The 27,749-nt window shown below is 44.4% G+C and overlaps 1 protein-coding gene across 2 annotated transcripts; it reads right to left on the bottom strand.

The window, feature by feature from the left end:
• Positions 1-1,417: 1,417 nt before the first annotated feature.
• Positions 1,418-26,160, bottom strand: POLD2 (DNA polymerase delta 2, accessory subunit). Of its 2 annotated transcripts, none has more exons than XM_053366480.1 (11): positions 26,038-26,160; positions 22,567-22,831; positions 17,294-17,415; positions 13,815-13,938; positions 11,782-11,896; positions 8,099-8,297; positions 7,168-7,248; positions 5,220-5,377; positions 4,255-4,382; positions 3,065-3,166; positions 1,418-1,770 (listed from the first exon to the last, which is right to left on the bottom strand). In XM_053366480.1, the coding sequence occupies exons 2-11, from the start codon at positions 22,784-22,786 to the stop codon at positions 1,601-1,603; spliced, it is 1,419 nt and encodes a 472-aa protein (XP_053222455.1). In that variant the 5' UTR covers positions 22,787-22,831; positions 26,038-26,160; the 3' UTR covers positions 1,418-1,600. The 2 variants fall into 2 exon arrangements, with proteins under 2 accessions (XP_053222455.1, XP_053222456.1); XM_053366481.1 differs by lacking the exon at positions 26,038-26,160 and adding an exon at positions 25,756-25,779.
• Positions 26,161-27,749: the final 1,589 nt, after the last annotated feature.

Below are 27,749 nucleotides of genomic sequence, written 5' to 3' on the forward strand. Positions count from 1 at the left end.
AGAAATCCATTTAGCAGGCTATGTTAGCATTTACACCTAGGGCCAGGGAACCAGTGTCTCTGCAGATGCTTGGACAGCATCTCCCATCATTCCTGACTACTGGGCTGGGCTGCCTGAGACTGATGGGAGCTGCAGCCCAATATGGTCTTGAGGGCCACAGGTTCCCCATTCCTGCCTTCCGCCACTTCTCAAGACGCACATCTCGAGGGTTAACAACTCCGCTTGCCTTAAAGGGGTATCGGTCCAATCCTACAGCAACCTAACATTTGCCAAATGGGAAACGGAGGTGAGTAGCTGAGCTGGGCTCTGAAACAGAAAATAGGCCAAGAACAGAATCCTTTCCCCCAGCTGATTACACAAAGCTCATCTGTGTTGAGGTGTTCTTTCCTCCACCTCACTTTTGCCCTGAACAGCACTCTTTGTAGCAGGGGTAGCCAAGGCCATGCTGGCCGGGGCAGATGGGAATTGGGATCCAACCACTTCTAGGGGGAACTACTTGGCTATCCCAGTTTAAAAGCGTGGCATGAGATTTGAGGAATAGGGAGGGAATGAACGCAAACCTGGCCAACATCCAGAGACCCAGAATTCCATGCTCCCTGCCCTGAATGCATTAGGAGAATTAAAAAAAACATTAGGTGGCATTATGTATCTTCAGATTTATACCCTAAGCCACAATTTAGTACACAGTTGCATATGCACTTGTCTCTTTAAAAAAAATCTGTAGGTTGTAAGTATCACAGCACTGTGCTGGATCACAGCCTTTATTTTTGGGAAAGGGTGTGTGCAGAATTCAGAGGGCTTGTTCCAGCTTTGGAACAATATTCTCACAATATTGGAGCGAAGGGCGGCAACACATGTACAACTTGAGGCTCAAGGTACATCATGCCAGCCAAGCTTAAACGTTTCTGATTATTGAACTGCCCTGCCCAAGGTTTTCTTCTCCATAAAGGCTAGAATCTTCATAGGTTTCAAAGCGATGTCCAAGATTCCATAGGAGCTACCAGATTCTTTATTAAAATGTACAGTCCGATCTTCTAACAGTTATTCCAGCTACAGTTTCTCACCCTGTAGGGGCGAACATGTGGCCTTCCAGCTGCTGCTGGACTCCAACTCCCATCAGCCCCAGCTAGGATAGTTAGTGGTCAGGGATGATGGGACTTGGTATCCCAACAACAGCTTCAGAGCTGCATGTTCCCTCACCCTGATCTAACCAAAGTTGCAGTTTTCCCATTAATAGGCCTGTCAATTTCAGCAGCCAAGGGAGGGGGGGAAATGGAAATTTGCCAGGTTCAGCAATACAGGGCACCCAGGCCACAGCTGCCCAGGAGGCAGGTCTAGTGCCACCTTGATCACGTTTGGCTTTCCAACAGTTCTTGTTATATGAATAAAGTGAGTTATATATAAAAAGGAAGCACTTCGAGTTCTGCATTTATTTGTGTATGAAAAAATTGCAGGGAATTCACAACCAAGTAAATGGATGATATCTTTCACTGTATTCCTCTGTACGAACCATAGGTTCAAATATCCAGGAAATTTCATTGAGCGGGGGACAACAATGGCTCCAAGCTCCAGGGAAGAAGTAAGATATCAGACATGTCTGTCAGTGTCCAGTGTCTATTACTGTCTCGTCCTCGTCCTCCTCCTCATTGGCACCAAAGGCAGAGAAACTGACTGGTTGGCAGGTGAGGTCACGTAGATTGATCAAGCAAGCAGTCTGTGTGGTGGCAAAATCAGGGAGGGTCACCAGCAAGACCTTCTGACCGTTAGCACCTGGCAAGGCAGGAAATGAAAACTAATTAATGAAATGAATCAGAAGGGCCTGGTGTTGTGGCCCATTGCTCATGCTTTGTGTGCAAAAAGTAACAGGTTCGTTCCCTGGCATCTACAGTTAAGAAGGATGAAACTGCAAGGGACGGGAAATAAAGAACTTTGCCTGAGATCCCGGAAAGCTGCTGGAAGTCAGAATGGACAATACTGAGCAGAACGAACAAGCAAGCTTTCTTATATACAAGATGAGCAGTGATATCCAATAAAGTAGTTCTATTAACATAAGGGGACACGGGTGGCGCTGTGAGTTAAACCACAGAGCCTAGGGCTTGCCGATCAGAAGGTCAGCGGTTCGAATCCCTGCGATGGAGTGAGCTCCCATTGTTCAGTCCCTGCTCCTGCCCACCTAGCAGTTCGAAAGCACGTCAAAATGCAAGTAGATAAATAGGTACCACTCCGGCGGGAAGGTAAACGGCGTTTCCGTGTGCTGCTCTGGTTCGCCAGAAGCGGCTTAGTCATGCTGGCCACATGACCCAGAAGCTGTACGCCGGCTCCCTCGGCCAATAAAGCGAGATGAGCGCCACAACCCCAGAGTCGGTCACGACTGGACCTAATGGTCAGGGGTCTCTTTACCTTTAACTTTATTAACATAAGGGCATCTGGCTGTGCAAGGGAACAGCCCCTCCCCGCATTCTTGCACACCCCTGTGCGCTCCCCAAATCTGCCCCAGAACAGATTTAGGGGCGACAAGGGAAGAGGAGAGGAAGTTCCACCTGCTCTGCCAGAAGCCCTTGCACGAAGTACTTCTCTGAATGCCACCCTAAGTACTGGCTCTGTAAAGTGGACAGAAATTCAATAGAATTATTACTTCAACATGAAGGTATTAAACAGAAACAAGGGTCCCATCCACATCAGAATGCTCTCCAAAAATCTACTGGGCCTGTACACCAGTTGTGGGTGAACCTGCCCAGTGCTATCGTTGGATGAGAGCCAATACATAAGAGTGGCTACAAGCAGCCTTTTTTGCCTCAATTTGTATTACAAGAGCACTTTGTGCCTGGTAAAAAAACAAAACAAAAAAACACAACGTCTCAGGCCGATCCTATAATCCCAATAGACATTTCTTTAGTCTCAAGTTGAACAAGAGTGAACAAGGACCAAAACTCCAATGTGAAAACACGCCAACATTATTGCAGAACTCGCTATGAATGAAGGAGCTTTGAATAGGTCCCAAGTCAGAAAGGATACCGACTAAAGGTCTGGACCTTTCTTGGGAACCAGGTTTTTACTGCCTTACCTTCAGCAACCTTGGATTTGAAGGACGGTGCATTCCCACAGAAATAGACGTGAGGGCAGTCGGTGAAGATGAAGGGGTCAGTCTTGTAAAATGGGTAACAGCCTGAAAAACAAGGAAACGGGTGCCTTTAAAGGAATGGCCCATCAGCAGACAGAAGTAAAAGAGATAGGAAACCAAAAAATCTGGGAAGACCCAAGATTTTCGGTGGCTGGTAGGACCTGACCATCAATACACACAACCCCAAATCACGTGTTTTGGGGAAAGAAGCAAACATGTTAAAGATAATTGCCGCTAGGAGAAGACCACTGTCTTCTTCCTCGCCCGTTTTTTAAAGGCTAGATTTCTATCATGTATCCAAAACTGGAGAGAGAGAAGCCAACTAGTAAATTCTTTATCATTCATAGGTACCGTATTTTTCATACCATAGGGCACACCGGACCATAGGGCGCACCCAGTTTTTAGGGGGGGGGATCAAGAAAAAAATCTTTCCCCCCCCAGCCCCAAAGAGCAGCGTACAGGCTGCGCACAACCTCTCCCTGCCGGAGGGGTTGCGCGTGGCTATGGCACAAGCCAAGGCAGCGAGCAGGATGGATCCCGCTCGCTGTTTTGGCTTCCCCTTTAGCCCCGTGCAGCCTCTCCTTGCCAGGAGAGGCTGCGTAGAGCTAAAGAAGCCATAGCCCTGTTCAGCCTCTTCCTGCTGGAGGGGTTGCGCGCGGCTATGGCACAAGCCTGCATCCGCTCCATAGGACGCACACACATTTCCCCTCAATTTTTGGAGGGGAAAAACTGCATCCAATAGAGCGAAAAATACGGTATTTCATTCCTATACATATACTCTTCTGCTCACAGAACACCCAAAGCATGTCTATGAATCAACTATAACCACATACATATTAAAAACACAGATCAAGATCAGCATGTTTTGCAAAAGGAGCGGGAAACCTGATTTTAAGAAATTGTATTAAAGTAATTTGGTTCGATTTGCAATAATTTGGAAAATTAATAAAAATAATTTGGGGGCAAAAAAACCCCACAGATCAAGAAAACAACACAATCATTAAAAAGCAATCAATATAAAATTGTAACAGAAATTATTCATATATAGCCGACTGAAATAAAAATGGTTCCCCCTCCCCAATACAGAGTCAGCTGGATCGCCACACAACATGAGATTCCCTTGATGAAGTTACCAAGTGTGTCTGGGGCTGTGGGGCTGAGATGCCCAATCCGTAAGGTCCACTCCAGGATTTCTAGATAGTCAGACATGCTGCTATACTTGAAGATGTCACTGATGTTCTGGCCCGAAGTCCCTAAAAACCTAAAATTGAGGAGGGAAGTGGAACTGTTTACAGCTGAATGAAGACATCAAACCCTAGAATACCAAAGAGTCTGTTAATACACTTTCTTCAAGGAATCAGGGTGGCATATATGAGTTCCCAAATTCCCCTGCTCTCTTTTATCTGCAAAACAACCCTATGAGGTAGGCTGAGAGGCAGCAAGTGGCCGAACACCAGTACGTTTCCGAGCACAATTCCAAGTGTTTGTGCTGACCTTTAAAGTCCTAAATGGCCTTGGCCCAGTATACCTGAAGGAGCGTCTCCACCCCCATCATTCTGCCCGGACACTGAGGTCCAGCGCTGAGGGCCTTCTGGTGGTTCCCTCACTGCAAGAAGCCAAGTTACAGGGAACCAGGCAGAGGGCCTTCTCGGTAGTGGCGCCCGCCCTGTGGAACACCCTCCCACCAGATGTCAAAGAGAAAAACAACTCCCAGACTTTTAGAAGACATCTGAAGGCAGCCCTGTTTAGGGCAGCTTTTAATGTTTAATAGGTTATTGTATTTTAATATTCTGCTGGAAGCCGCCCAGAGTGACTGGAGAAACCCAGCCAGATGGGCGGGGTATAAATAAATAAAATTATTATTATTATTAGCTTCACAGGAAGCAGAGTGCAAGATTGGAGCCCACTTTCCCCAGCCTATCAGTTCACAGCACCTGTCTGCCTGTCTCCTTTCCCAAGTTAATGGCAGTCCTTGTGTCACCTTACTCAGAAGACCCCTAGATCACGCTGGCTCAATACACATGGAAGTGCTCTGAACACCTGAAAGCTGATTAGCAGCAGCGGTGCTTCCCTTAAGAGTTAGGAAAACTGCCTTTACCTGATGCCATCGATGTTGGCCTGGTAGGGGTTGGTCACCAGCTGCAGCGTGGAGTAGGCGCTCGAGAGGGGAAACATGCAGCGATGCAGCGGCTGTTGAGGCAGCGTGTAGTTTGTGGGATCAAACTCACCAGGCATCACATCTACAGGTACAGACATCTGTAAGGGCAAAGTGGGCAGTCAGTCAGCCCCAGGAAGAGCTCCCTTGCTGGGCAGAGGCAACAAAGAAAGAAGCTAGGCTCTGACAGGAGTGGGTAGGCTGGGATCTACAAGTACATTTCTGAATTGCAGTAGACTGAATTTATGGTGTAGTGGTTAGGAGCGATAGACTTGTAATCTGGGGAACCGGGTTCGCGTCTCCGCTCCTCCACATGCAGCTGCTGGGTGACCTTGGGCTAGTCACACTTCTCTGAAGTCTCTCAGCCCCACTCACCTCACAGAGTGTTTGTTGTGGGGGAGGAAGGGAAAGAATGTTAGCCGCTTTGAGACTCCTTCGGGTAGTGATAAAGAAGCATATCAAATCCAAACTCTTCTTCTTATGATGATGATGAATCCCAATTGTTTAACAACAGCCAACAACAAAAAGCTTTTTCCCCCCCTCCCCCACTGGAAATTAGGCTGCTGAGGTGAAGGGAGCTTACGGTGAAAACCAGGAGTGGATTTCTGTGCAGCAGGACCGTGAGCTCAGTTCTGATACTGAAAACAAATTCCTGGGCTCAGCATGTGCTCAGAGGGACCACTGAGCATGACAATCCTACAGCTCTACACCCTGTAGCCTGGTCACTAAATCCAGATTACTGCACTGCGTTTTACATGCAGGACTGATTTTGAAGGTGGCTTGGAAACTGCAGCTGGTTCAGATGCCGCGGCTGTTCACAAGGGTCCATTATTTGGAGCATGTCACAGTGTTAACATGCATTGGCTTGTGTTTCCAAGTCCGTTTTGAAGTGCTCTTTCCTTTAATGCCCTCTTACCAGGGATGGGGCTCCCGTGGCCCTTCCAACCTTGTTGGGACTCCAACGTCCATCAGTCCCAACCGCCATGGCCGATGGGTGGTCACTGCCCGTAGACTGACCAATTTCTTTCAACCTCTGTCCACCCATATGCAGCGTGGCGGATAATAATATGACCTGCCTTACAGAAACGCTTGGGGACCTGCGACTCTCCAACTATTGTGGAACTCTTATCAGCTCCGGGAGTTGCAGCCCAACAACTCCTAGAGGACCATGCAACATCCCCATCCCTGACCAATATGATTTGGATCCTGGGTACCTAAAGGACCACCTGCTCCTGCAAGTTTCTGCCCACCTATTAAGATCTCCCCACGAAGCTCTCCTTAGATTCCTACTGCTATGTGACGAATGCTTGGCAAGTAATTGGGACCCTCAAGAGTCTCATTCAGCCACTTCCTGTCCTGTCTATAGAACAGGGAGAGGGACCCTGTGTCTGCACCCCAAATGCTGCTGGCCTACAACTCACATAATACCTTCCTCACTATCGACTATGCTAGTTGGGTCTCGTTGGAGTTGACAATATCTGGAGAGTCAAATGTCCCCCATCCCTGCTTCAGAAAGATAATTAAACCTGCTTTGATCCCCTAACATTTACGATAATGCTATTTTTAATAAGGTACTTCTTGCAAATTGATTTCTCATTACTGTTTTGCTGGCACTGTGAGCCACTTTAGGAACCCTATACAAGGCTAAAAAGCAGCACAGAAATATATATATATATATACACACACACACACACACACACACACACACACCCAAACCTTGAAAGTATTTAATATTGATTTGCCTAATATTAAAACCTTAGCAGCAACTTGCAAGAAGCTCAAATTATTTTCCTTCCGTGACCGAGAAATCGCTAGCCAGACATGAACGTGGGCTTCACCCTAGACTGAGAGAGATCCTGACCACCACCTCACTTCTGAAAATAGCACTCACGCTCAACTGCAGCAGGATTTCATCCAGCAGTTTCACAGCTTCCACGCTGGCAGCCTGAGTCTTCTTGGTCAGGTACTTTGCCTGAATGAGATCATGCAGGAAGGTCAGCCAAAGAAGAGAGAGAATGAAAGCTTGAAAGCTTTAATGGGATGAGGAAATCTAGTGGGATAACTGAGCCATTGCTGGCTGCACTTAGTTTATGAAGGAAAGGTATAATGTTTATTTATTTAACTCAGTTACTACATTTGTATACCACCCTTCATCCACAGATCTCAAGGTGGTTCACAACATAAAAAATAAAGAAGAGTTGGGGGAACCCCAAACACAGATTTTGGAGGCATTTGGGGGGAACGAGATGGTGGAAAGGTCACGCAAGCAGAAATCCTTACACTGGCAGAAAACAGTTGATAGTTGAACTCTTAGCCAATAAATATCTACAAATTACACATCTGGTAGCCAAATTTGCTGTGACAGCTAATAAGCTTCGCTCCCGTTACATTAATGTATTGTAATTTTAAATTGTCATGCTGTAGACTTTTATAGACTTGTTGTGTGATTTTAGAGGAATGCCTTGCTTTTGCCCTCTGTTGTGAAGGTCTTTGGCTATATATACAATGAATTGAATTGCTTGCTATGCTAGCACAACCTTGTGAGATGGATCTACGTATTTATCTGGCTATCAGTTTCCTGCCACAAGAAATGCATCATGCGACCTTAGCTTGGAAGCACTGAGTCAACTGCTTCCTAGCAACACTACCGATGGGCTCAGGGCCTGGCCTGAAGGCACTGGAATAGCTACTTTGCTAAAGCTAAGCTGGTCTCGGTCTGGTCAGTGCCTGGATGGGAGACCGCCTGGGAATGCTCAGGTTCCACAGAGGAAGAAAGGTAGAGTATAAAAGAGGCCCGTGCAGAATGCATCCTAGGTCTTCACCTTGTTCATGGCGTCTCTGCTCTGGGTATTCTGGCTGAGCAAATTGCCTGCCAGAACGACACGGGAGATGAGAGATGCGCTGCACTGCTCTCCCTCGGCTCCCAGCTGCCCCGTCACCATGTCCACCAGGAGCTGCATGCCCAGAAGACTCTCTCCACTCTTGCCGCCAAGGCCAAGGCCAGACACCAGCAGGACAAACCTGGAGGCACAAGAAGAACCAACCACCGAGTCATTGAGGTGCAAGTCATGCCACTGAATGGGTGCCTTGAGCTGCAGGCTTCAGAAACAGGCAGCGGAGGAACCAGTATGGCTGAGAGGTTAGGTTGGTTTCCTCCATCTATCTGTGTTCCATAGGCAACTGTCAGAGACTGGGCAGAGGAGGAATGGTGGAGACCTCCTCCCCAGCCTGACCCTTCCAGAGAATTACAGAATTAATTAATTTCAGAATTACAACAGGGGTCTGAAGGAGATCACAGCTCGGGGGAAGATAAGAGGAGAAGTTGGGAGATAATGGGAGACGAGGAGGGCAGAGCCTGAGCAGCTGGCTGACACATTATCACTAGAAAGCATTCCAGACCCACCATCTCCCGGGAACCTGGTGAGCCTCAAAAGTAGGAGAGCAAAGGGCCCAGAAGCAAAGGGCCCTCAGTGCCACCCGTAGAAGGGATGACAAACAATGAAGTGGGAGAGAAGGAGAGGAGAGCGGACGTGAGGTCTCCAGGCTGATAGTAGATGGACTGATGGACGTTTGTTGGGGATTGAAACCGGGAAAGGGGGGGTGGAGTTTGGGAATCCAAAGGGTGTATAATTTAACCTGTTCTGTTTTTATTTTGTTTAGATATTTGTATGAAAATTGGGGAAATCGTGGAAGGGAATTTAGGCCGATTTTAGAAAAAGGTTTAAAGAATAAGCAATGATGTATAAATATGAGGTCTATAAGGCAAAATTTGTTTTTTTTTAAAGAACTAAATATAAAAAGGTTTAAAAATAGGGACAAGAACTTGTTGAACCAACAATCTGAACTGGAATACAAGAGGGAGAGGTGTGGGGAAGTCAGGGAAATATGTTATAGAAAATAAGGATTGTGAACTTTATGTGTTTTTAAACTTTTTTTGTTTTTTCTCTTTTTTGATTTTTTATTGTACTATGGTGGAAAATCTTAATAAATATCATTTTTTTTTAAAAAAAAAAGAGAGAGAGAAGGAGAGGAGAGACATACTTGGGGCAACACCATTATTCCAAGAGGCTCATTTCCAAGCCTCTCTCTGTAAATATTGAATAAAAAGTAGATGGTAAGAACTTTTCTGTTCCAGGCAACCTGCAATGGAGGCTGGTTCCTCTGCCGCCTGACAGCAACTGAAGACATTACTTTTTAAACACTATTTTGATTATGTTCATTTTCTTTATTTACTGGATTTGCCATACCACCCTTCCTCCCAAAGGAGCCCAGGACAGCAAACATCAAAAATTATGAGACAAATGCATCTCACCCGGGAGGGCATTCCATAAACACTGCTAGTTTGGGCTCTGTGTGAGGCTCTTTTTGAAAGGGAAAAAGTGTGGTATAGATTGTTGTATAAATAAAATGCAAATGAATGATGCTAGGGCACAAATGACCCATGTTTGGCTTCTGGGGAGTCTCGGGGGAGAGAGAAAAATCTGTTTGCCCTCAAAAATTACAAGAAAATTGAAAACAGTCAAATGAAAACCATACAGTCTCAACAACCTAACAAAGCAGAGCAATGCCTCCTCCTGAGATTTCCGTAAGCCAAGGGTTTATTTATTTTTTAGAATGTTTACAAACCACTAACACATAAAAATGTCAAGGTGGATGATATAATAACATCAAAACTGCTTTAACGTTTTTCTTTACAATCAAGCAGTATATACATTTTTGTGAAATAAATAAAATTATGAAATAAATAAAACCATAAAATTATAAAATCTTAAAATGCAGAAGAATGATGAATGCAAAATCAAATTAAAAACACTTGGCAAAACAATTACGTTTTCAGGGTGTGCCGAAATATCAGGGTTGTAGGCGCCTGCCTGATTTCAATAGGACAGTGTTCAAAGTTACTGGTGCCACTATACTAAAGGGCCTGGTTCACACATCAGCTGAACCAGGAATAACCAGCAGGGTGCCCTCCAAAAGATGTGAACTATAACTCTCATTAGCACCACTGAGTGCCAATGCTTAGGGTTGATGGTAGTCCAAATCAGACCTGAAAGGCAGACTCTGATGTAGAATGCAACAAGGTCTAAAGAAATTAGGCAGCTTACCTAACCAAACAGGCTAAATAAATGGGCTTGGAACATCAGTAGGTATCGACTTGAGAGTGACCTGGGAAATAAACTGGCAGACTTGGGTATTGAAAGGGCAGAAAATGTTTCTTTATCAGGCAGCCGTAAATTCACCCCTGTCGGCAACTCAAATATCCTGATGGGATTAATTTCCTATATGTATAATTTTTGGGTGGGTGGGTGGGTGGGATTTGATTACTTTAATTTGATTATTGCTATTTATATCTTGCTTCCCAGCCAAAACATAAGCCTCTGAAGTGGCTTACAGGAGTCCTAAAACATATTTAAAGCATTAAGAAACACTTGTGTTACATTAAAAAATCCAAATTTAGACTTAGAGAATGCAATAAAGATGGAAGCAAAAGGACGTTATGAGAGCAGAATCAGTTCTAAAGCATCAGAAAGCAGTGATGCATAGTCTTAAAACCTTTTCTTAAAAACTAGACCCTTGTCTCCTCCAGCCCAACATGTTAAACTTCTGTCATTGCACAACTAACCGTCCTGAAAGATTTTCAGGTTCAAGCATCATTCAGCGCATGCCTACCTGTAAAGTTAAAGGAATCCCTGACCATTAGGTCCAGTCGTGGCCGACTCTGGGGTTGCGGTGCTCATTTTGCTTTATTGGCCGAAGGAGCTGGCGTACAGCTTCCGGGTAATGTGGCCAACATGACTGGTTCTGGTGAACCAGAGCAGCACACGGAAACGACGTTTACCTTCCCGCCGGAGCGGTACCTATTTATCTACTTGCACTTGATGTGCTTTTGAACTGCTAGGTTGGCAGGAGCAGGGACCAAGCAACAGGAGCTCACCCCGTCGCGGGGATTCGAACCGCTGACCTTCTGATCGGCAAGCCCGAGGCTCTGTGGTTTAACCCACAGCGCCACCCGCGTCCTGAAAGATTTTCAGGTTCAAGCATCATTCAGCAGATGCCTACTTGTGCTCACCCCCAAATACATTTAGAAAAATGACTGCCCATTTACCTCTTTTGACTTCCTTATACCAACTGCAGAATGATCATAAAGCTCCTCCATCAATTCTGCACCCTGAAAATGTAGATTTTTTTCAAGAGCTTCCCCTTTACAGAATGCCCTCAGAGCTGTACTAGAACACCTGAAAAAGAACTGGCACTCCACCTGTACCTTCCATGATGTAAGTCAGGGGCAGGTAATCTTTTCCAGACGGAGGGATAGTTCCATTATAGTCAACCTTCCAGGGACCCATTTCCAGTGGGGACAAAACTGAAGTGCAGAGGGCAGAAGCAGCTGCCTCACACACAAACGTATGTATGAATTGGCTTGGTGGGGAGGAACTATTTTAGCTTGCCGAATGGCTGGACGCTCTTCTTATGCCAACAACGACAATCTTCTGGGCGGTCTCACCTGTCTGTGCTGGGCCCCATCATGGGCAGCTGGGTGGGCATATCTGCAAAGCAGTGATCCTCAACAAGGAATCTGCCATCATCCGTCTCCGAGCCGTAGACAGCGAGGATGGTTCCTGGCCCAGCAGAAGAAAGAGTCGTAATTACAACAGTTTAACGCTAGCCTGTCCTGAACAACGCACAGACCTTCATTGTTCATGATGTGCGGGAAACACATTGCCTTTAATAACATGGTCTTGTTCTGCTCTCTTCAACCCATCATGTCTTCCGTGTAAAAACAGTGTTGTTGTTTTAAAAAAATGCCTTCCACAGAAAACTGCTCACCTATGGTTGCACAAGCTCACTTGCCCTTTCCTAAAGCTTTTTGCTATCACTCCTTCCCGTAAGAAGGTATCTCAAAATGAGCTAAGGAGGCCAAGAAGCCTTTCCTTCACTATGTTAGAATCCCACGCCCTTCCCAGTATTCAGAGAATAATGTTAATTAAATGGCTGAAAGCTGGCAATTGTTGTTGTTACAGTTTCACACGCAAATAGGATGGGAAGGGATTTCCTGAATAAGACACCTGAATTTCAGTTCTCTTGTTGGTCACAAACCATACCACTTTACTTTTATTCGCCCGATGCCTCCTTTAGTTGACCCAGATCTTGCTTTTCCACCTTCCAATCGTTATAAAATTTGAAGAACTCTGGGGGCAGAGCTTCCTATTATAGTGGAACAGATGTCTTCAAACCTGAATTTGCAGACATAACCTGAATGTGGCGGTTGGCATTATCAGTCAATAAGCTCTTCACATCCATTTCCTCTGCAGGTTTGCCTCTACCCTACCAAGTCCACTCCCACAAGCCAGATTCAGGGGCAAGGGATTATTTTTAAAGGGTTGGGGCTGTGGGGAGGAAACTGGCAGGAGAGAATAACTGGGCAGAAAAGGGTTAATCAGAGACCTTGTCTACCTGTCAATTTACCCAGCAAGTCTCCCACACCCCAACTACATTTGCCATACCAGAGAAAAATGGGGCTGTGGCCCCGGCTGCTCTCGTAACACATAATTCCCATGACCGGCTCTACCATTAGGTAAGAGTGAGGTAGCTGACTAAGGCAGCACTTACAAAGGGGGGCAGCAGCCCCTAACCATTCATTCCTTTGAATAACATATATCATTTAATATTACAAAACCTAAAAGCAGCTCACACAAATTGCATCACAAGCAAAATGTCAGTATATCTCATCAAAATACAGTACGAATCCAGTAGAAACGTTAACCAAAACATTAAGAAATACTGTTATTATGCCTGTAGTATAACTGTTCCCCTTGAGTCTGCTAAGCAAGTCGCCTCTGTGTCCCGAAAGCAGTGTTTGAAATTCCCATTGTTCTCACTGCATTTTGCAACAGGGAATTTCATTAGCACGAGCAGTTTCTGAGCTCTGGGTTAAGTACTGTGCCAAAGATTTCAGATTAAAACTGCAGAGTGGAAGGAAAGGAGGAGCTTTTTCTGCCTCCCCACTTCCAGCTACTCTCTGAAGACTGGAGAAGAGACTCTCTTAAGAATATTAGGGGGGTGGGCAGGGAAGGACCAGACCATGTGAAAAATGAACATAATATTTTAGCTGCAGTTCATTCATTAGCAGCTTTGTATTCTTCTTATGAAAAAGCATGCCTAGACATTCCATTGTTGCTCCCATAACCTAGGTTTAAGGTGCCATTTAGCTCCTAGCTTTCATATTTCAGTTTCTAACACTGCCCCAAAGCTATGGGCTGCTCTTTTCATACAATGGGGTCAGCGCTGCAGCAAGATTCAACTGCCAATAAAGTCAGATTCTGTTCATGGGATGGGGGCGGGGCATCATTTTGACCTTTGTCCCAAGCAGCAACACTTTTTGGCCCTAGTAATTCCATATAAGTCAATGAGACAGATTGGGAAGGACATGGGGTTAGTGCTGAATCCTGCACTCCTATGTGGTGCTGTGTAGCTTGTTGGTTTGAACATCATACCCTGGTCCCATTACCATGACTGTCTTGCCCCAAAACATCCTACCTGTCACCAGCTTGTCAGTTTGAATTGCTCCCTCCAGTTTAATTCGCTGCAGCTCGTCTTCCAAGATCAGCTCATCTGATTGGTGGATATACTTGGTGCGGGGAGGCTGTGGTGGCAGATTGTGCTGTGAAAGCAAGCGAGCGACACCTGGATGTGAGGAAGCAGCAGAGGCTACACAGTTCTGGAGCCATAGCTCATCATCAATTTTTTGTACCCGGCCCATCTGACTGGTTTGGCCCAGCCGCTCTGAGCAGCTTCCCACAGAATATACAAAAACACAACAGGACATCACACATTAAATGCTCCCCCGATACAGGGCTGACTTTAGATGTCTACGGAAGGTTGTATTACTAATCTCTTTGACATCTGATGGAAGGGCGTTCCACAGGGTGGGTGCGGCTACCAAGAAGGCCCTCTGCCTGGTTCCCTGTAACCTCGCTTCTCGCAATGAGGGAACTGCCAGAAGGCCCTCAGAGCTGGACCTCAGTTTACAGGCTGAATGATAGAGGTGGAGGCGCTCCTTCAGGTATACAGGGCCGAAGTTCAGTGGCACGTTCAAACCCAGATTCTGGGTTCAAGCCCCATTGTCTCCACATACGGCTGAGGAAACTACTCCTGAAACCCATGCCAGTGTCATCAGTACTAAGCTAGATCGCTGGTGTAACAGTATAAGGTAGCTTCCGATGTTCCTATGTAAAGCTAGTCTCAGGGAGAAAAATAGCTTTGCAGCAACCCCAGCATCATCCAAGGTTCTTATATTTAAAGCCCTTCATGGTCCTGAACCCTGGGACCTTTGTGACCACCTCCCCCTGCGTAAGACGCTACAGAAACTGCATTCTGCAAGCTGGGCCTTGCTCCAAGAGTCTCAGTTCAGCAGTAAGCTCATTAGTGGCAAGGATAATGGCCTTTATCATCAGATGATCAGCCTGATGACCGAGAAAGCAGCAGTTTGCAGCTCCATAATGGTGCTGAGCTGGGCAGAGGTTTTTCTTTTTGAAATACGTTTGCTGCCACTGCAAAGATTAGCAGGATCTTTGGTGACCAGATAAAAAATGTGGAGAACAGAATCAGGCCCATGAGCTGTGGGTTAAGTCACCTCCCGGTCTACACTGACCAGTTGGACTGGGCGATATCTGGTTTTCAACATTGTGATATATCACCAGCTGAACATCGCGAAATACCAATATATCACAATGTCTGAAATAAAGATAGAGCTATGTAGAAGCACTGGCTGCTTCCCAGCTTCTCCCACATTGTGAATTTTGCCAGCACCTGTTCTTGTGGTTCGCTGCTCTCTGCATGAGGCAGGGGAGAGTTGAGCCGACAGAGTTAACAGAGGCTGCAGGAACTGAGAGAAGAACTGGCTGGCTTCACAGCTTTTCCCTTCTTTGTGATTTCTGCACAGCACACACATACATCACGATTCATGATATACTGCCAGGTCAAAAATTATGAAACCGATAGCACAATATGGACTTCAAACTGGTTTTGGATGATATATTGATATATCACCCAGCCCTACAAACCAGCAGTGATACGTCAGGTATGGGTCTTTTCCAGCTCTCCTTAGAGGGGCTGGCGATCAAATGAAGAACCTTCGGTGATGTACCACTAACCTTCAGTGCCTTCCCACGCAAATCCTTCCCAAGTAGCCACATACATGGCAGGGAACCATTTCAGGTACAAGCTGTTGGAGTTAATAGTCTATGTGCAGCTTGGCAAGTGAGCAATGAGTGTTTTGACTACAGGCTAGGGAGACAGAGCACGGGAGAAATTTGCCTGGAAATAAGAGGACCTAGTAACAGCTCGGTGATTGGCTGAGGTCTCTCATATAGGCAGCATGACCTATGATGTTGTTCGGCTAGTTAGGAGTATTCTGGAGTGCTTGGAGAATGATGAAGTTTGTGTCTGTATATAGTAACTTGTATATAGCTTGTGAGTTTACTACTGTATATAATAAACTACAAAATCAAGTTACTAGTCATCAGCTTTGTTCCTGATCGTTCTCCTGACTGAGCAGTCTCGATCGTTGCCTAGCAAAAGCTGCACTACTCTGCTAAGTTGTGCATCATTGAAGAAGTTCAGAGGTGAAGAGACTGGTCCTAGCAGCATGCAAAAGGACTTCAGAAAGTGCTCACAGGCTTCGGAGTTTTAACTCAATGCTTTTACAATATGTGGACCTGACGGGCTGGAATAATGCATTACACTACAGCATGACTCATACAAACTAAACAACAACAACGAAGAGAGCATGCCATCCAGGGAAAGTCATCCTATGACAAGAAGTACTTATTTTCCAAAAGGGAAATAGAATGCGCAAACAATAATTCATAAGCTGTTTCCCCTCTAACGGCCGCTGGCATCCGGGACTGCGGCGAGTAAAAAAGACTTTTAGAAACGTCTCCAAAAGTGATGTTACTCATCTGGTCAGCAACTTCCTCCAGCCAAGCTTTGGTGGTTCGGCTCCAGCGCATGTGTTTGCAATCATGAAGTGCTGCTTGAATGGAGTTCATTATCAGGGCGAGCTAAAACTTATTACTCAACAACCGTCCTTCCGAAGCTAGCTAGGACCTCGCTTCTCGCTAAAGGCTTGACCCACGCTGCCAGCAGGATTAAGGAGACTTCCAGATGGGGGATTGTTTTCCCAGGGACCAGCCAGGCATGCTGGTTCAGCAAGAATGACAGCTGCAAGCTGCAAAGCGGACTTTTTTGGGGGGAAGGTTGTAGCTCAGAGGCAGAGCAGCTGGTCTGCATGCAGAACAGCCCAGCTTCAATCCCAGGCATCTGCAGGTATATCTGGGAAATGACTCCTGCCTGAAACCCTGGAGAGGCGCTGCCAGTCATTGTAGATGCTGTGTAAAGTGGACCAATAGCAGCTCTCTGGGTTCTTCTCCCAGCCAGGCCAAATAGTATACAGGGGACAATGAGGGCCAAAGGGTAGCAAAGTCAAGAGAGCCACCTCTGCAAAAGAAAGCCTGTTTGCTGTACAGGTTAGAGTGCTAGACCAGGGCCTGGGAGTCCAGTCACTGTCTCTCAGCCTAACCTAACTCACAGGACTGTTTTGAGGATAGCCTTGGTGCAGTCGTAGGAAATGTAGGTTAAACCACAGAGCCTAGGGCTTGCTGATCAGAAGGTTGGCAGTTCAAATCCCCGTGAAGGGGTGAGCTCCCGTTACTCGGTCCCTGTTCCTGCCAACCTAGCAGTTCGAAAGCACGAAGTGCAAGTAGATAAATAGGCAACGCTCCGGCGGGAAGGTAAATGGCGTTTCCGTGTGCTGCTCTGGTTCGCCAGAAACGGCTTAGTCATGCTGGCCACATGACCCAGAAGCTGTACGCCGGCTCCCTCGGCCAATAAAGCGAGATGAGTGCCGCAACCCCAGAGTCGGTCAGGACTGGACCTAAAGGTCAGGGGTCTCTTTACCTTTACCTTATACAGTCTCATACATACAGCTTATAAGCTCAAGTTCACCCTCCCGTTACCTCTTCGCTGATTTCCCGCAGGATGGAAGGTTGAAGCTGCATAGATTTGAAGAGCGTCCCCACCACACAGCATTTCTCTGCCAGCTGCAGCTCACAGAGTTTCTTCACGGTAACGTTGTTCCCTTCGAGAGAGCAATGGCAGATTAGACGTGTGGTGGCAGATTAGGCCTGTGGCTTTTTTTTACAGGAGCTAAGAGTGCAAATCCTAACTTGATAGCTGGTGTGGGGGACGGGATGTTAGGGTTGCGTGTGGTTCTCTTTCTGCTAGTCACCATAAGTGGAGGGGAACACCGCTGTGTGTGTGGAACGCTACCATCAGGGTTCTCCCCCCGCCCCCATCAGTAGTAGAAAATTGAGAAACTCTTGAAACAGGGGGCTGGATCCAAGGCTCCATGTGCAACTGGCCTAAACATTGCATTCTTACTAACTGAAGTGTTTAACCAAATACCAACAGAAGTACACGTTGATCCCACCTGCTTTCTGAGAGAGTAAAAGTTGAATGGAGGATCATTCTGTGAATCTCTCCCGAACTTGGAATATCTGGATCAAAATATCCCTGATCAAGTTTGGTGTTCAACCCAGAACCACCAACAGAACCAGCACTGCGTTTCATATGCAGACCAGGTGACCCCAACTTTAACATCCCTTATTGAAATTTACAATATTTCATGGAAACAACAAGTAAATGCTGCACTCTAGTGGACTGCCAGTGGAAATTCCATTAAAACCCTATCTAAAACTTGAAATGACCCTTTTTTCCTTTGCATTCTCTCCAAAGGGATATTATTATTATTCTAGCAACATTATTATATTCCCATACCAGTCTTTATCCCAGGATCACGGGGTGTGGGTCACAATATAAAAACACAAAAATACATACTACAGTGGTACCTCGGGTTACATACGCTTCAGGTTACAGACACTGCTAACCCAGAAATAGTACCTCAGGTTAAGAACTTTGCTTCAGGATGAGAACAGAAATCGAGCAGCGGCAGCGGGAGGCCCCATTAGCTAAAGTGATACCTCAGGTTCAGAACAGTTTCAGGTTAAGAACGGACCTCCAGAACGAATTAAGTTCTTAACCCGAGGTACCACTGTATAGGAACAAACAAAAACAATACCCCCACCCACAAACTTTAAAATGGATTTGTTTAATTAGCCAAAGGTCTGGGAAAAGAGGAATGTTTTTGCCTGGCGCCTAAACATATGTAAAGAAGGCACCAGGCGAGCCTCCCCAGGGAGGGCATTCCATAAATGGGGAGCCACCACAGAAATGGCCTGTTCTTGTGTTACCGCCCTCCAGACCTCTCAGGAGAAGGCACATGAAAAAGAGCCTCAGATTATGACTGCAGGGTCCAGGCTAGTTCCTATGGGGAGGTCCTTGAGATATTGCAGTCCTGTGCTGTTTAAGGCTTTATAGGTCATAACTTATAGTTGTGCAGTCGTCTTAGGCTGCAATCCTATCCATGCTTACTTGTCCCTGTGCACATTAAACTTACATAAGATTGTATTTTGGGGGTATTATAGCAAAACAAAGAGATAGTCTTATGACACCTCAAAGACTAAAAGATTTATCGTGACATTAGCCTGAGCTGTTTTCCCCAAAACAAGGGCAGGGTTTGGTTTGCTTGCATGAATGAGGTACAGGGACTTTTTGGTAGTTCACCAGGCTAAAGAGTTTAACCTGTTACAGGAGTGGGAGCAACAGTTAGCTTTTTAATAGTCAAGGCCATGATCTTCTCACTAAGAAAAATTGCCAGTGCTTTCCTTATTTATTTAGGGACCGAACTGAAGCATCTGAAACACCTCACTTCTTGAACTGAACTTGCCTCGTGGAAGCTCACATTTGGACACCGTTAGCAAATCTTTCCACGCTACGATTTGGCAATATCAGCCGTTTTCCGACATAGCTGGAGTGCTAGACATTGCAATCCCTTGGCTAGAGAGCAAGCCATTTCTCCCAACAGGAACAAAGTAATAATTCAGAGATGAGGTTCACGGTCGGAGTCATGGCTTAGGTACGTGAAAGTATGCAGCTTTCAACCACTTAACAATCTTATTCCAAAATGTGTTTATTCAGAAAGGAGTTGCTTCCTGACTACAACAGCCAGGTTAATTGTTGTACTTTAAAAAGAAAAATTCCTCATTCCACTCACCACCTGCCTTTGTGCAACATCTTGCTTGATGAAGAGTTTTGGAGAACTTGAAAGCATACTGCAATTTTGTGTTATAGTGGTACCTCTGGTTACGTACTTAATTCGTTCCGGAGGTCTGTTCTTAACCTGAAACTGTTCTTAACCTGAAGCACCACTTTAGCTAATGGGGCCTCCCGCTGCCGCCGTGCGATTTCTGTTCTCATCCTGAAGCAAAGTGCTTAACCCAAGGTACTATTTCCGGGTTAGCAGAGTCTGTAACCTGAAGCGTCTGTAACCTGAGGTACCACTGTACAGTGAGGTGTTTGCCTGATGTCAATAGGCAGGTGTAATTTTGCAATACTTTGATCAGTCCTAACATAGGTAAAAAACATACCTAGTGCTGTTGTACCAATTTTGAAGAGGAGAGGGAGAAGTGTGTGAAACCTTAAAGTGTTATCCACAGTTATCCTGGTTGAGGGGTTTTATAGGGAAATGGTGGGTGTGTTATGAAGATGCATGTAAAAGCAGTGGAATTAATGAATGATTGGAGGTAAATTGCAGTAATCTAGCAGTTCGAAAGCACGTCAAAGTGCAAGTAGATAAATAGGGCAAGAAGGTAACTGGCATTCCGTGCGCTGCTCTGGTTCACCAGAAGCGGCCTAGTCATCCTGGCCACATGACCTGGAAGCTGTACGCCGGCTCCCTCGGCCAATAAAGTGAGTGCCGCAACCCCAGAGTCGGTCACGACTGGACCTAATGGTCAGGGGTCCCTTTACCTTTACCAGATAACCTTGAGGGTTACCAGAGCATAGACAACAGTAGTTAGGCTATCCCTGTCCAGATAGGGGCCTGAAGAAATTGCAGAGTTTTGAGAAACTGAAAGACAAAGTGCGAGATTGGCTTCATTATTACCAGATAATGGAGGTTTACAATTTGGATAAGAAAGTTGGTTTCCAGGTGGAAAAATCTAAATTGGAAACAGAACTGCTAGAATCCAAAACTAAAACTTTGTCAAAAATGTATAACTTGCTGCTGAAATGGAACATTCAGGATGAGAGGGTCAAATCTGTAATGATTAAGTGGGCACAAGACGTTGGTCATAATATTATGTTTGTTGACTGGGAACAGTTATGGACCACCGGGATTAAATTTACGGCATGTAATGCATTAAGAGAAAATATTATGAAAATGATATATAGGTGGTACATGACCCCAGTCAAGCTTGCAAAAATCTACCATCTGCCCGATAATAAATGTTGGAAATGTAAGGAAAATGAAGGTACATTCTTTCACCTTTGGTGGACGTGCCCTAAGATTAAAGCTTTCTGGGAAATGATATATAATGAATTGAAAAAGGTATTTAAATATACCTTCGTGAAGAAACCAGAGGCCTTTCTCTTGGGCATGGTCGACCAATTGGTGTCAAAGAAGGATAGAATTTTCTTTATGTACGCTACAACAGCAGCAAGAATACTCATTGCAAAGTATTGGAAGACGCAAGATCTACCCACCCTGGAAGAATGGCAGATGAAACTGATTGACTGTATGGGACTGGCAGAAATGACGAGCAGAATCCATGACCATGGAGAAGAGTCGGCAGAAGAAGATTGGAAAAAATTTAAGGACTATTTACAGAAATATTGTAAAATTAAGGAATGTTGATGGTGTTGGATTGAAATTGAGTGGTTTCTAGCTGTAAGGTTATAAATGAATATAGATGGGGGAAAAGGGCTTGAAAAATAAGGTAATAATATAAGCTGTAATGCTTTAAATGAAGGATTTGCTGAACAAATAATCTTAATTGGAATACAAGGAGGAGAAGTATGGGGAGGTCTGAGAAATTTGTTATGGAAAAGTACGTTTTATGAACTATATGCCTTTTTTAATGTTTTTGTTTGTTCTGTTTTTGTTTGTTTGTTTAAAAAATTGGAAAATTTAATAAATATTAAAAAAAAACAGATAGGGACCTGAAGATAGTTAGGTTTTCCAAATCCTGGGAAGGTTTCTTAAGGAGTGGTTTTACCACTGCCTCCTTCAAACAGGCAGGGACCACCCCCTTGTAAAGAGGCATTGATCACCTCCCTGGCTTAGCCAGCTGTTCCCTCCCTGCTGGTTTTTATCAGGCAAGAGGGGCAAGGGTTTAGAGTGCAAGTGGCCACCCTGACTGATCCGAGCACCTTGTCCACATCCTCAAGCCTCACCAACTGAAACTCACACAACACAACAGTAGTGGACTGTGCTCTGGACACCCCATGAGATTCATCTGCTAGAACAGCAGAGTCAAGGTCTTGGTGGGTGCAAGCGATTTTATCCTCAAAATGCTTTGCAAACAAGTCACAGCGAGCTACCATTGGTTCTATCACCTCCTTTGGGCCAGCCTGTAAAAGGCCCCGCATAAAACTCAGAAAAGCTCTGCCGGATGACATAATGAGGATGCAATGGAGGCAGCAAAGTATGCTTTCTTTGCTGCTTTCACTGCCACTAGGTTCGATAATCAGCTCACCATAAATGACAGGACTCTTCTCTGCTAGTGGTGAATGCATGTATTCATACTCTAAACGTATTGAGAGTCTATTCCAGAGGCCAGCAAACTTTTTCAGCAGGGGGCTGGTCCACTGTCCCTCAGGCCTTGTCGGGGGCCGGACTACAGTGGTACCCTATTCGCATCCTGAACAGAACGTAAGACACGACTGCACGGGTCGCATTTCGCTGCTTCCGCACATGTGTGACGACATTTTGACCGTCTGCACATGAGCGAGCGGCAAAACCCGGAAGTAATGCGCTCCATTACTTCCGGGTCACCGCAGAGCGCACCCGAAAATACTTATCCTGAAGTGTATTTATCCCGAGGTATGACTGTATATTTTGGAATAAAATAATGAACGAATTCCTATGCCCCACAAATAACCCAGAGATGCATTTTAAATAAAAGCACACATTCTGCTCATGTAAAAACACACTGATTCCCAGACCGTCCGCGGGCTGGATTTAGAAGGTGAGTGGGCCGCATCCGGCCCCCGGGCCTTAGTTTGCTTACTCATGGTCTATTCTTTACCTGTGCACCCCCCACACAAAAAATCTGTTTGGACGTGTCACCACCACCATCACCAGAGGACATCGTTTTGATGGCATGCTTACCCCATTTGCCTCGGATTCTTTCAACCAACAACGGTCTCATCTGAATGAGGCGTGTGGCATAGATGTGGGCATACTGTCGATTGAAAGTCCGCTCCCCAAGCCTGAAGTTCTGGGAGCAGTTGGAATATGTGGAGATAGGCACGCGGTCAAAGGTAGAAGCCACTGCAGATGGTGAGGTCAGGAGACTCTGAGCCGATTGGGCAGCTTGCTCTGAGAACATGGTCTATGGAGGGGCTACAGGCCTAGTGGTCTACACAGCATGCTTCTGCAGGAGACAGGGGAAACAATGATTTATTGTTACTATTTATTCAATAATTATGATACCACATTATCATATATCCATGCAGTGTACAAAATGCAGAAATGCAAAGCCAATGCAAACAAACAAACAAAAGAAGAATACAAAAAACCCACAGACTGGACATAATATACAGATGACAGATTGGGAAAGATTATGGAAAAATGATATAAAATTTACAGCATGTACGGCTCTTAAGGAGAATTATATGACAATGATGTACAGATGGTCTCTAACTCCGGTTAAATTATAAAAATGCGTAAGACAAAAGATATTAAGTGCTGGAAGTGAAAGGAGGAGAAGGCATGTTTTACCGTATGTGGTGGCAATGTAAGGTTAAAAAAAGTTTTTGCGAAATGATTTATAATGAATTGAAAAAAATGTTAAAAATAACATTTGTTAAAAAGCCAGAAGCTTTCTTAATAGGTATAACTGGAATGGATATACTGAAAGAATATAAAAATTTGTTTATGTATGCAACAACAGCCACCCGGATATTGATAGCTCAACACTGGAAAGAAGAACAAGTCCCAACTAAAGAAGATTGGCAGCTTAAATTATTGGAACATTAATGGCTAAATTAACTGGAAGACTAAGAAATCAAGAAGAAAGCAAATATAAAAAAGAATGGAAAATATTTATTGTGTAGTTACAAAAGTAATGTAAAGAAGTTAATACAATAGCAGGTTTTTAAAAACACTTGCAATATTAATGAGAATGTTTAAAATTGGAAATAATTAAGGATAAATAAGTTATAGACATGTATAATGTAAGATACTATAAAAGAACCAGGGGAGAAAATGGAGGGAAGTCAAGGGATCTGAGTAATCCCAAAATATGGATTGAATATGGTGTGAAAATGTTTTACTTTCTATTTTCTATTTTTATTTTAATTGTATTTGTTTGTTACGTTTTATATGATGATAATGTTTAAATGTGAAAATTAATTTAAAATATATTTTTTTAAAACCCACAGGCTGGGTGCACATCATACACGTAAAGCACATAGCTTCCTACAAAGAATCCTGGGAACCATAGTTTACCCCTCACAAAGAAACAATTCCCAGCACCCTCAGCAAACTACAGTTCCCGGGATTCTTAGGGGGGAAGTCAAGCGCTTTAAATGTATGGTGTGAACACAGCCATAATATGATATGGCATGAATCTCCTAAGTTCACAATGTGGGTCACTTTCAAGAAAAGACTGCTAAAAGGAGAGTGGATACAAAACATATGGAATATGCAGAAATGAAGAAGCTTACTAGAAAAATAAGAAATCAAGGTAAACTTTTTATAAAAGAATGGAAATGGTTTACAGATAAATTATAAACAGATAAGAACATTGGCATGAGCATTGTAACAACCTGCAGTTTGAGTATATATTTAAAGTAGTATATGAGCAAATTAAGTTCATTTGGCTATGCAGAAAAAAAGATATAGAAAGTAAAGGAACCACAGAAAGAGAGCGGGAAGGAAGCCGAGTTTCGAAATGTTAAAATTATTGTAAAATTATTGAAATGTATAAAACTGAAAATCGTCAATAATAAATAAATAATAAAAAAGAAACCGAGTACCACACAGGTCAGGGTTATTGTAATGAATTTATTATTTTAATAAATTTAAGAAACCGCAGAGAGAGGGGAAAGGAAGCCGAGTTTTAAAATGTTAAAATGATTGAAATGTATAGAACTGAAAATCATTCATTCACAAATTAATAAAAGAAACTGTGCACCACACAGGCCTGGGTTATTGTAATGAATTTAATACTGTGCTAAATTTAAGGAACCGCAGAAAGAGAGGGGGAAGGAAGATGAGTTTTGAAATGTTAAAATGATGGTAAAATGAAGGAGCGTCTCCACCCCCATCGTTCTGCCTGGACACTGAGGTCCAGAGCTGAGGGCCTTCTGGCAGTTCCCTCGCTGCGAGAAGCCAAGTTACAGGGAACTAGGCAGAGGGGCTTCTCGGTGGTGGCACCTGCCCTGTGGAACACCCTCCCACCAGATGTCAAGGAAATAAACAACTGACTTTTAGAAGATATCTGAAGGCAGCCCAGTTTAGGGAAGGATTTAATGTTTAATAGACTATTGTATTTTAATATTCTGTTGGGAGCCTCCCAAAGTGGCTGGGGAAACCCAGCCAGATGGGCGGGGTATAAATAAATTATTATTATTATTATTGAAATGTATAAAATTGGAAATCATAAATAAGTAATAAAAATAAACTGTGCACAACACAGGCCGGGACTTCACAAGGGAAAGCCTTTTTCTAGTATGAACATAAAAGTTTCTCATATATATATATATATATATATATATATATATATATATGTGTGTGTGTGTGTGTGTGTGTGAAACTTATATAAATATATACATATGTGTGTGCGCGAAACCTATATAAGTGTGTGTGTGGAACTTATATAAATATATATATGTGTTTGTGTGTGTGTGAAACTTATATAAATATATACATGTGTATGTGTGTGTGTGAAACATATATATATATACGTGTGTGTGTGTGTGAAACTTACATAAATATATACATGTGTGTGAAACTCATATAAAAAATATACATGTGTATGTGTGTGTGTGAAACATATATATATATATATATATACGTGTGTGTGAAACTTATATAAATATATACATGTGTGTGAAACTCATATAAAAAATATACATGTGTATGTGTGTGTGTGAAACATATATATATATATACATATGTGTGTGTGTGTGAAACTTATATAAATATATACGTGTGTGTGTGTAACATATATATACATGTGTGTGTGTGTGAAACTTTTATAAATATATACGTGTGTGTGTGTGTGTGTGTGTGTGTAAACCTATATATGTGTGTGTATATATATATATATATATATATATATGAAACCTCCACCTGCCAAGTCCCTGCAGCCACACGCACACGCGACACACACGACAGGCACGATCCTGCCCGCCTTTGCCCGGTTACCACAAGGCTTCCCCGGCGGGATTCGTGCCCAGGGGCAGCCGTGCCCAGCAGGGGCAGCCGCTCAAGCCGCCGGGGCGACCAGCTGCCGCTCCGAGGCGACCCTCCTGGCCGCCCCGAGTCCGCCCGGCCCCGGAGCCAAGCGTCTCCCCGCCCGCCGCCCCGCGAAGCCAAGCCCTCCTCTTCCCTCGGGGGAAAAACGGGAGTCACCTCTGCCAACGCGGGAGTCCGGCACTGCACCGGGCGAGCGGCGAAGGCATCTCCCGCCTCCACAGGGATTGGTGGGGGGAACCCCGGGAAGAAAGCGCGCCAAACCCGAGGGACGCCGGCCGGAAGTGACGCGCGAGAGCGCCGCTGTTTCCCTTCCCCCCATAGACTTCGAAAGCAACAGACACCGAAGTGATAATTCGGCATATAAAATGGCCAGAGTCGTAATACCTGCATGCAAAGAGCTGTGGTCAGAACATCTGAGCTAGAAAAGCTCCAGCGTTAAGATAAATGCAACAGTGTAAATAGGTTTTGGTGGATGCAATAATAATGGAATACTGAACGGTATAGTTTCTGTAAAATGTGCAGGGATTTGTGATATGTAAAATGAACCATGGAAAGAGTAGGGAAGTTATTGATATCTAAAGGATGTATAAATGAGTACTTTAAATTGTAGAACAGAAAATTTAAGAAAAATTATATATATATATATATATATATATATATATATATATATATATATGGCTCTGCTGACAAGGAACTGGGGAGAGTAGGCTAAAAGGTCAAGAATCAGTGGATGGTAATCACAACGAAGGGGTTGAATATGGAACAAGCTTCTCCAGATGTGCCCTTATTTACAAGCGTTTGTTCACAGCAGCAAACCCTGGAAACCTCCATTTCAGCTGAAATCCTTAGGATGATGAATCGTGCAATATTTTCTGTGTGCACTGCAATCGTCCAATTGCTGTGATGTTCATTGCTCACACCAAGTGATGGCTCTCTGGATAAATACATCCAGGATTAAATAATGCCTGTTTAAAAGTCTAACAAACAATAAGAACCAAGTAATAGATTGACGAGCGCTTCCTGGTTGCTTTGAATGGGGAAAGCGACCCTGTAGCTGTGACTAAGCAGCAACTTGTCCTCCTCACTCTCCCTCCCCCCCCCCCCCATAGAAGCGAAAGCTGGAATTTCTGCTCTTGGGTATTCCTGTGAATGGACAACACTCTTTGTTTTTAAAGGGTTTTTTTAAAAAAAATAAAACCCCTGCAAATACAGGTCATAGTTATAGTATCTTCCCATCACAGGGTGGGGTTAAAGTGGAAGAAGAAGAAGAGATTGGATTTGATATCCCGCTTTATCACTACCCTAAGGAGTCTCAAAGCGGCTAACAAGACACTGGCCTACAAACACCCTGCAATATACTCCCAATGATATTATCTCCACTTTGCATTTGAAAGCTGTTGTTCTACAACAACACTGCAATGTAGTACAGTGCAATGCAGGTTGGGTGGGGAATGAGACATACATAGAGACTGAGACTCTGAGTGATCCCTTGCAGTGCAGTCCCATATGTTCCTGCTTTCCAGGGATGGACCCAATTTTCCGAAACCTGTCCTGGTAAATCGGAGATAGCTATTGAGTGGCCATGATGTGCCCTTTCTTACAGAAGCCAGCCCTCCATTTTGAATGTACTGTATTTTTTGCTCTATAAGACTCACTTTTTCCCTCCTAAAAAGTAAGGGGAAATGTGTGTGCGTCTTATGGAGCGAATGCAGGCTGCACAGCTATCACAGAAGCCAGAACAGCAAGAGGGATTGCTGCTTTCACTGCGCAGTGATCCCTCTTGCTGTTCTGGCTTCTGAGATTCAGAATGTTTTTTTCTTGTTTTCCTCCTCCAAAAACTAGGTGCGTCTTGTGGTCTGGTGCGTCTT

The sequence above is a fragment of the Podarcis raffonei genome, chromosome 15 (assembly GCF_027172205.1).
Source record: "Podarcis raffonei isolate rPodRaf1 chromosome 15, rPodRaf1.pri, whole genome shotgun sequence".
NCBI classification, from domain to species: domain Eukaryota; kingdom Metazoa; phylum Chordata; class Lepidosauria; order Squamata; family Lacertidae; genus Podarcis; species Podarcis raffonei.

Excerpts from the sequence above, each read along its gene's own strand:
- POLD2 (XM_053366480.1), bottom strand. The coding sequence starts at position 22,786 with ATGTTCTCAGAGCAAGCTGCCCAATCGGCTCAGAGTCTCCTGACCTCA. Across the intron at positions 17,416-22,566 it reads AAGAATCCGAGGCAAATGGG|GGAACAACGTTACCGTGAAG; the intron begins GTAAGCATGCCA and ends GCTCTCTCGAAG. Across the intron at positions 1,771-3,064 it reads CAAATCCAAGGTTGCTGAAG|GTGCTAACGGTCAGAAGGTC; the intron begins GTAAGGCAGTAA and ends CTGCCTTGCCAG.